Source organism: Sander vitreus, chromosome 22, assembly GCF_031162955.1.
Source record: "Sander vitreus isolate 19-12246 chromosome 22, sanVit1, whole genome shotgun sequence".
Classification (NCBI taxonomy): domain Eukaryota; kingdom Metazoa; phylum Chordata; class Actinopteri; order Perciformes; family Percidae; genus Sander; species Sander vitreus.
The window spans coordinates 25183882-25193442 of record NC_135876.1 but is presented as its reverse complement, the minus strand read 5'-3'; the positions used below and the strand labels follow the sequence as shown (position 1 = coordinate 25193442).

General features: G+C 45.5%; 1 protein-coding gene across 1 annotated transcript in view; it reads right to left on the bottom strand.

Moving 5' to 3' along the window:
• Nucleotides 1-221: 221 nt before the first annotated feature.
• Nucleotides 222-9561, bottom strand: part of LOC144537515 (neuritin-like) — a 36596-nt gene continuing 27256 nt past the window's right edge. Inside the window, exons 3-5 of the mRNA XM_078281273.1 lie at nt 6832-6861; nt 5184-5331; nt 222-960 (exon numbers count right to left, since the gene is read on the bottom strand). Of these exons, the coding sequence (XP_078137399.1) occupies nt 732-960; nt 5184-5331; nt 6832-6861 (407 nt within the window). The 3' untranslated portion in view covers nt 222-731. The remainder of the gene's footprint in view (nt 961-5183; nt 5332-6831; nt 6862-9561) is intronic.

Genomic DNA, 9561 nt, shown 5'->3' with positions numbered 1-9561 from the left:
CGTTGCCTCTCTCCTCGCATGATTTCCTCGCGTCTCTCCCGTGCCTCCTAAGTGGGAGGAACTAAGACTCGAGGCAAGTGGAAGAGTCGGGGATGCAATTTAAGGGACATGAGATGCAGCTATTGATTTTGTGGCGTTAAGCTTCGGCCTCACGTTACACATGAGTGTGTACCTCAGGCTATATGGGAACCCTAATGTAGTGCCTGATATTGAGTGTGTACCTCAGGCTATATGGGAACCCTAATGTGGCGCCTGATATTGTGTCAGCACCCAGCAGCCACAGAGCGCTGTCTAGGCCTAGCCTACTAAACATCAATAATTCATGGTTGACTTTAATACTGTGTAATTCCACGATTGTAAGCAGGGCGAGGATCCATCAAATTTTCATCACTGTCATCATTTCCAGCTCAATGGCGCGTTGAATATTTCATGTTATCAACCTCCGGGTCGGGTCAGCGTGTGATTGGATGAGCGCTCCAGGAGGACGGCCTGCAGATGTCCCAGGAAGGCAAAACCAGGCCGCCGTATACGGAGATGTAGTAAAAATCCATTTTGGGTGTGTAGTTTTTCTGCAGATGAATTCAAACTCAGTTGTTGATGTTTTTTCAGTTTCGAAGAGTAGCTATCACTCTGTTTTCTATTTTCTTTTTTCATTTGTGGATTTCTTTTATTTTCTTCGTTGTGTTTTTTGTTGTTGTCGTTGTTATGTTTCTCCTTTGTTTTGTTTTTTGTTAAAACGCCAGCCAAGTCAGTATGGTTGGCAGTGTGGTTAGGACCAAGGCGAGGCCCCTGGCGTCGGCCGATCTGGGGGCTGCATTGCCGCCGCCACAGAGTTCAAACAAACTCCCACGGAAATACAGGCTGCGGGATTCCTTTTTCAGTTTCTCCCAGATGTCCGTCGCTCCCTCCTGGCAGTCGGCCAGCGCCGTCGTGGCACAGGAGTGGAAGTTATCCCAGTAACTGGCAGGAGAGAAAACACAGCAAGCGTTAACACCACAAGCTTATGACTGCAGTGGGAGGCATGGTTTTAAACTGAATGCATCGTCTACTCAAGAGGCAGAGCCAAGAGTGGAAGCCATCCCAGAATCTGGCAACACAGCGAAGGAAAAGCTTATGAAGACACAGCCGGTTAAGTTTATATTTCCAGTAAAACAAACCCAAAGCAAGTTGTGGGAGCCTCTTATCTGAGCATATTTCTACACTCGTCTTTTCCATGAGTATATATATACCAACTTCCAGCGAGGTCATGTTCTTTCTTTATTTTTCTGGGGAAATTATTCTACAATGAAAAACATTATGTATTATGGTTGTTTCAACAAATCCTCCAAACAATAACCAGACGATTGGGATCGATGGTGTTTTAAGCCCCCAACTTTAAGGCACCTAACCCTAATCTAAGGATATCTTACGAATTGTTGTGCTTAACTGTCATAGGAACCCATTCAAGGGAGTGCCTTTAAAACATACATTATTGTTGTTTCAACCAGTCCACCAAACTATACTGTTATAGTGCTATTTAAGCTGTTTTAATAGGAGCGTGCATATGTTCCCACAGGTCCACAGGTATCAGATTATATCCCCCTAACCCTAACCCCTAAAGGCCCAGAGACACCGAGCCGATGGCCGACCGTCAGCAGTAAAGCCAGTGTGACTGATCAGTCTCCCCGAGTTGGTCCAAAAAGTTCCTCAGAACACCGAAGAGACGAGACGTAATACGTCTCCATAACAGCAGGCGGCGCTAATCTGGATTGTCGCCCAAAAATGAAAACCGGCAGCTGATTGGACGAACGCGTCACGTGGGTCTGGTTTCTCTGGAAACTCAAAGACAGACTGTCATGGCGTCTCGTTCAGAATACGATCTCATATTGTCCTAAAATAGTTCACCGAAACGTGTTTCTGAAAACATCTGAAGAGAGAAACAGGCCGTGCAGCTGCTGAATCTGTCTTCATTTCAGATCAACAAAGGTCAGTTTAACAGATGTTCGTCAGATGTTGAGAGACTCTAGTCACGCTCATCCCGCTCCCCGTTTCCTGGTTAGCTCTCCACCAATCAGATGGGTCATTGAGTCCGACTGCCAGCAGTGCCCGCCCCGCCGATTATACATGTCACATCGCCCCAAATGAAGGCCGACGGCCCCTCGGACGGACGACGGCACGGGACACACCGACCAGACTCGAGTCACCGACCTCGCCAGACTGTCCAACGGCCGATTATCGGGTTGGTGTGTCAGGGCCATTATACGACCCACAGGTTTCCCATCCTCATATCTAAACTATCAATGCACAAACCGGTCTGTATGATATCGTACGAAATTAGGAGACCGTCGGCTGGTCATTTGTTTCCGAACTTTTTGAACTTTCTCTTATCTTTTTCTTCAAATGTTATAAAATTGAATAAAACACCCAAATTCAATGAGTGTAGTGATGTCATAGGAACCTGTTCAAGGGAGTACCTTTAAAACGTACATTATGATTGTTTCTACCAGTCCACCAAACCATACTATATGGTGCTATTTAAGCTGTTTTAATGGGAGCATGCATATGTTCCTATATATGGGCTGTGGGAACATTGGGCTGTGGGACCATAGGGCTGTAGGAACATAGGGCTGTGGGACCATTGGGCTGTGGGACCATAGGGCTGTGGGAACATAGGGCTGTGGGACCATTGGGCTGTGGGACCATTGGGCTGTGGGAACATAGGGCTGTGGGACCATTGGGCTGTGGGACCATAGGACTATGGGAACATAGGGCTGTGGGACCATTGGGCTGTGGGACCATAGGACTATGGGAACATAGGGCTGTGGGACCATTGGGCTGTGGGACCATTGGGCTGTGGGACCATTGGGCTGTGGGACCATAGAGCTGTGGGAACATAGGGCTGTGGGAACATAGGGCTGTGGGAACATAGAGCTGTGGGAACATAGGGCTGTGGGAACATAGGGCTGTGGGACCATTGGGCTGTGGGAACATAGGGCTGTGGGAACATAGGGCTGTGGGAACATAGGGCTGTGGGAACATTGGGCTGTGGGAACATTGGGCTGTGGGAACATTGGGCTGTGGGAACATAGGGCTGTGGGAACATAGGGCTGTGGGAACATAGAGCTGTGGGAACATAGGGCTGTGGGAACATAGGGCTGTGGGAACATTGGGCTGTGGGAACATTGGGCTGTGGGAACATTGGGCTGTGGGAACATTGGGCTGTGGTAACATAGGGCTGACCCCGTTTTAATAATGTTTTTAACGGCTCTTTAAGGTTTTATGTAAAGCACTTCAAATTGCCTTGTTGCTAAAATGTGCTATATAAATAAATCTGCCCTTCTCCCTTGCTTCCTATCCTCCTTCCTTTATTTTTGTCCTGTCCTGCCTTTTTATTTCTTCTTTCCTTCTATGCCTCTCCCCCAATTTCACTCTTCCCTTCCTCCCTTTGTACCTCTTTCCTGTATCTCCTACCCTTCCTTATTTCCCTCCCCCACCCTTCATCCTTGCCTTTTTCTTCTCCCTCACTCCCCATCCTCATTTATTTCCCTTTTCATTTCCTGTTTTTCATTCCCTCCCTTTTATTCTTCTTTTCTACTGTGCCACTCTCCCTTTGCCCCCCGTTGTATCTCCTTCTTTTCCTTCATTATTTCCATGTTTTATTCATACTGAAGCCGCATCCTCCTCCCTAGTTTCTCCTTCCTCTCTTACTTCCTCTTTGCCTTCATTATTCTGTCCTTTTTCCTTTTATTTAGTTATTTTATTCTGTGTTTAATCCCAATATTCTTTGTCTTTCTTCTGGGATGGCTCTTTTTTTTTTTTTTGTCTCTCATCTGTTCATCTTTTTTTTTCTTATTCCAACCTCCTCCCACTTGATGTAAAGATGACACCATGCAGCCTGCTGCCACACACACACACACACACACAGACACACACGCGCACACACACACACACACACACACACACACACACACACACACACGTGCAGCGTATCTAATCCAATCTTCCAATCTGCTCTTATTGATGTTGACCTTCTGAACCGAGTCGTGTCGATGCTACATCTCTGAGCAATTAACGCGCGCGTGTGTGTGTGTGTGTGTGTGTGTGTGTGTGTGTGTGTGTGTGTGTGTGTGTGTGTGTGTGTGTGTGTGTGTGTGTGCCTCCTGCCACGCCTCGACACCGCTGTGATGGAGCTGTCACTAAATTAAAAAATCATGTGTGTGTGGAGGGGTGGGGGCTTCTTGCTGCAGCGGGCCATCTGGTGCCCACCCGGTTTGGGTGGTGGGATGAAAAGGGGGATTAAAGGAGGTGTAGCTGATGGGGGGGGCAGCTGTCTTGCAAGTAAACCCTCCACACCCCCTGCCTTGCACATATGCACACTCCACCCACCCAACTCTACACCCTCAAACCTCACTTTCCCCCTCAGGGTCTGCAGTTAAATCACTCATATTATTTCCTCTGTTAGATCAAGACTCACGAGAGCGTCACTGGCGAGTTTCAAATGTCATCATTTAGCATTTAATGGTCCTTCTCAGCGGTTATCAGCCTCATGGATAGATAGGGTTAGAAAGGGCCTGCTACACCTACTAATCAGGCTGTTCTCATGATGCATTGGCTCATTTAGCTACGAATAGCAATGCAATGTCATTCATGTGTTCCACGTCTTTATAGCTGTATGCACCACATTGAATATGATATCATACGATTGTTGTGCGTGTGTGTGTGTGTGTGTGTGTGTGTGTGTGTGTGTGTGTGTGTGTGTGTGTGTGTGTGTGTGTGTGTGTGTGTGTGTGTGTGTGTGTGTGTGTGTGTGGTTGTCTGTGGTTGTCTGTGTGTGTGTGTGTGTGTGTGTGTGTGTGTGTGTGTGTGTGTGTGTGTGTGTGTGTGTGTGTGTGTGTCTATGTGTCTGTGTGTGTGTGTGTGTGTGTGTGTGTGTGTGTGTGTGTATGTCTGTGTGTGTGTGTGTGTGTGTGTGTGTGTGTGTGTGTGTGTGTGTGCTGTGTGTGTGTGTGTGTGTGTGTGTGTGTGTGTGTGTGTGTGTCTGTGTCTGTGTGTGTGTGTCTATGTGTCTGTGTGTGTCTGTGTGTGTGTGTCTGTGTGTGTGTGTGTGTGTGTGTGTGTGTGTGTGTGTGTGTGTGTGTCTGTGTGTGTGTGTGTGTGTGTGTGTGTGTGTGTGTGTGTGTGTGTGTGTGTGTGTTTGAACGAACCTGCAGATCTTGTGCAGGTTGTCCCTGTCGTCCAGGTCCTGGGGATAGTTGGCCATGTTCTCCCCCAACTGAAGCAGACAGTCTGAGAAACCTTTAAACACAGAGTCACATTGACCAGCGCTGACCAGCACCGTCTGCAACACGGAGACTGCCGGAGGAAAGGGAAGAGGAAGTGGAAGTGGAAGTGGAAGAGGAAGAGGAGGGAAGGAAAAGACGAAGGGATGGGGGAGAAAGAAAGAGAGAATTTGACATTACAGAAAATCACAATACGCTTCTCTGTTTGCTGTCTCCTTGCAGGATAAAAGGCAGGCCTCTGATTGGCCACGTCTGCCCTGTTTTCCTATTGGGCGAACAACAAAACATCCGGACCACCTTTCCTATACATGAGGTACCATTTCATTCATGATTTCAAAACTTACACCTCAAACGTTAAACCTACTCTTTGGAGTTTTTATTACTCTTTCAAAGGTGAATACAGTACAGTATTAGGGGACCACTAAGGCCTATATAAAAGAGACTTCAGATACAGTATTAGGGGACCACTAAGGTCTATATAAAAGAGACTTCAGATACAGTATTAGGAGACCACTAAGGTCTATATAAAAGAGACTTCAGATACAGTATTAGGGGACCACTAAGGTCTATATAAAAGAGACTTCAGATACAGTATTAGGGGACCACTAAGGTCTATATAAAAGAGACTTCAGATACAGTATTAGGGGACCACTAAGGTCTATATAAAAGAGACTTCAGATACAGTATTAGGGGGACCACTAAGGCCTATATAAAAGAGACTTCAGATACAGTATTAGGGGACCACTAAGGTCTATATAAAAGAGACTTCAGATACAGTATTAGGGGACCACTAAGGTCTATATAAAAGAGACTTCAGATACAGTATTAGGGGGACCACTAAGGTCTATATAAAGGAGACTTCAGATACAGTATTAGGGGACCACTAAGGTCTATATAAAAGAGACTTCAGATACAGTATTAGGAGACCACTAAGGCCTATATAAAGGAGACTTCAGATACAGTATTAGGGGACCACTAAGGTCTATATAAAAGAGACTTCAGATACAGTATTAGGAGACCACTAAGGCCTATATAAAAGAGACTTCAGATACAGTATTAGGGGACCACTAAGGTCTATATAAAAGAGACTTCAGATACAGTATTAGGGGACCACTAAGGCCTATATAAAAGCATCCAAAAAGCAGCTTGTCATAGGACCTTTAAAGCAACACTTCAACGTTAAACCTCGTTTCAATGTTTTAAATCCAGTAGATTAGATTAGATAGACTTTATTGACCCCCAAGTTTTTGTCACGTTTCCAACGTTTTTGTCGTGTTTCTGGAGTTTTTTTGTAGAACTTGTTGTTGCTTCTTACTGAGTTTTTGTTGCCTTTTTTGAGTGCTAAATACTCGGCGTCGCGGAGCTCGTAGCCGGCGTTACGTGACCAGCCAGTGGTCGTTTAGTTTTGTAGGATAATGTACGTATTGGTCTGACCCGTTCATGAGAATGCGGAAAAATGACAGAAAAACATCCTTGGCAGAGGTAATGACTTAGATAGTTAATGGCTTATAAAGGAAGTTTCTGTGGGGACGCTGAATACTTTTGAGAACATTTTGCCGATTTGTAGTTTTACTTACATGAAGTGAAATAATGAGTGCAGGACCTTTTTATGTTATGTTTTATGTTTCTCTCAAATGTCTTTTAAGTCGCTACATTTTATTTATTGGATGCATTTTTGTTCTTAAATGTTGTGGACTGGTTGAGTAGAAGTATATCCCATACAAGCTCAATGTGAACCCACTATTATCTCAACATATGACAGATAGAAACAGATAAAAGGCCCTATTTTAACGATCTAAGAGCACGGCGTGAAGCGCCTGGCGCAGGTGTGTTTAGGGCGTGTCCAAATCCACTTTTGCTAGTTTGATGGCGGAAAAAAAGGGTCCGTGCGCCGGGTGCATGGTTCAAAAGGGTTGTACTTAGTGTCTTCATTAATCAGAGTTGGTTTTGGGCGTAACATGCAATCAACCAATCAGAGATCATCTCCCATTCCCTTTAAAAGCCAGGCGCGTTTGGACCTTGGAGCATTGCTGTTATGATGGAGGATTTGCACCGTAATATTTGTATTTGTAATCTTCTGCATGTGTGTGTGCTGCTGTGCGTCCCTGTGTGTGTAACAAGCATAGTGTGCACGTGCTGTGCACGAGCCTAGGAGCATTTTACTAATGCTCTGTTAAAATAACAATGAAATGCTGCGTTATTGACTTTAGACCAGGTTTTTGTTGGTCAATGGTGCCATCACTTCCCACTGCCTCAAGATAGCAATACTCCCAGAATGCACCTGAACACACCTCCCTGTAAGACCAGCACGCCCAGAATGCACCTGAACACATCTCCCTGTAAGACCAGCACGCCCAGAATGCACCTGAACACATCTCCCTGTAAGACCAGCACGCCCAGAATGCACCTGAACACACCTCCCTGTAAGACCAGCACGCCCAGAACGCACCTGAACACACCTCCCTGTAAGACCAGCACGCCCAGAACGCACCTGAATACACCTCCCTGTAAGACCAGCACGCCCATGGGCCACAGATGGGTGCAGGTACATTTGCTGTTTAAACGACGTGGGCGCTGGACGGGAAACTGACAACTGGGTCAGTCTTAAACTAGCAAAGACTCTTGCGTCGGGCTTTGCGCTGCACCGGGTGCAAGATAGGACCCATAAGTTGTGTTGGAAACCGTTCCCTCACTCACTCACTATTCCCTACATACACTCTGTGAAATAAATCAGAAAAATAACAGAAACAGTTCTGGTGGCTCATTGCCCCGGACTTTGCCCCTTAATTAGAAGAACGGGAATTATGTGTGTGTCTCTCAGACAAAGCTGCTCAGTTATAAACTTCTAGAAATGTTGAAGAAAACTTCCCAAATGTTGGAAAAATTGCGTTGAAAGAACCAACAACAACATCGGAAAAAGGTTGAAAAAAAATCGGCTAAAAAAAGCGACAATGTAGACTTCTATAATCTCCCCAAACCCTCCGTGGCCGACAGTAGTTGTCGGAGCCCAAACGATGCACAGATATTTCTTAGAGTGTAGTGTTTGTTGAATAGTGAAGAGGTGAACACCCAAAGAAGATTTCGGACACGACACTGAAATCATCGCTGCGTCAGGAGATGCGCCAGTTATTTGTGCGATGGAGGTAGGCGGCGCCCAGCATCATGTAAACAAACCCAAACTAAAATACTTCTAAGACGTCCCTGAAACAAAGCGAGCACCCAGGAGGAGAGTAAAAGGTTGTATATACATATGTTATATGTTGCATGTTACATTTCCACTGTTTAGAAACGAAAGCCTGCTCCATTTTTCCATTTCAGTTTCCTCTGTGACTTCTGCTTCTTCACAACCGCGTTGCATTGTGGGTATATGGGAGTAAAATGTAGGGTACATCCAAGGGGGTAAGGGAGCGTCCTGAAAGTGTACCTCCTATGGGGAGACTCTGATGCTACCAAGCCATCACCTGCCGTGTGCGCGTGCAGGTGTGTCAGATGTTTGTCAGGTGACCAAACATATGTTTTGTTATGTTTGTGTTTTTTATTGACTGTTGGAGCAGACGATGCTAGAAAATGTTCTTTGTCAACAGACAATAAAGTTTGATCTTATCTTATAAATGTTTCTTCAGACAGCTGCTGTATTCTCCCCAAGGAGCTACGCGTAGCTCCTATAGCGCTAACCCCCCGTTAGCATCCCATTGACTCCCATTCATTCTGACGTCACTTTGACAGAGAATACCTTTACATCTGAAGCGTTTAAAGACTCTATTTGTCCGTTGTTTATTTCTAAAGAAACACGACAATGTATAAAAGGCTCCATTACCTTGTAGCTCACGTTATGGCTCCGTAGCAGACGTTTTTATAACAATAGGCTAACGATTGGGTCATAACCACGAGACTTCCTGTCTCATAGTAGAGGAGTTACCGTATAGTACAGGAGAAGCTCTCAGGCAGTTTGGACTTCCATCAGCTGTTTAAGTGTAATGACTAATGTTAACTATCATTTTAGTGATCAATAATGAGCCTGTGTCTATGTTATCTCCTTACATATACCTACGCTCTCCGTCTCTGCTAGATTGGGAATGATTGAGATTTCTCTTGGCACAGCTACCAGAAGACTTCCAACTTTCAGACAGGTTGCTCACGTCACATCTACGTCTTCAAGCTCAGTTGGAGGCTGCTCAGTAACGCTCAGCCATCACCGGGAAAGAGCTTCTAATGTCCTTCACTCCGTTGCAAGTCTACAGCGTCGTTTTGTCCATTAATTTTACTGTCTATTGGTACATCGTGTGTAGACTCACATTAGCTG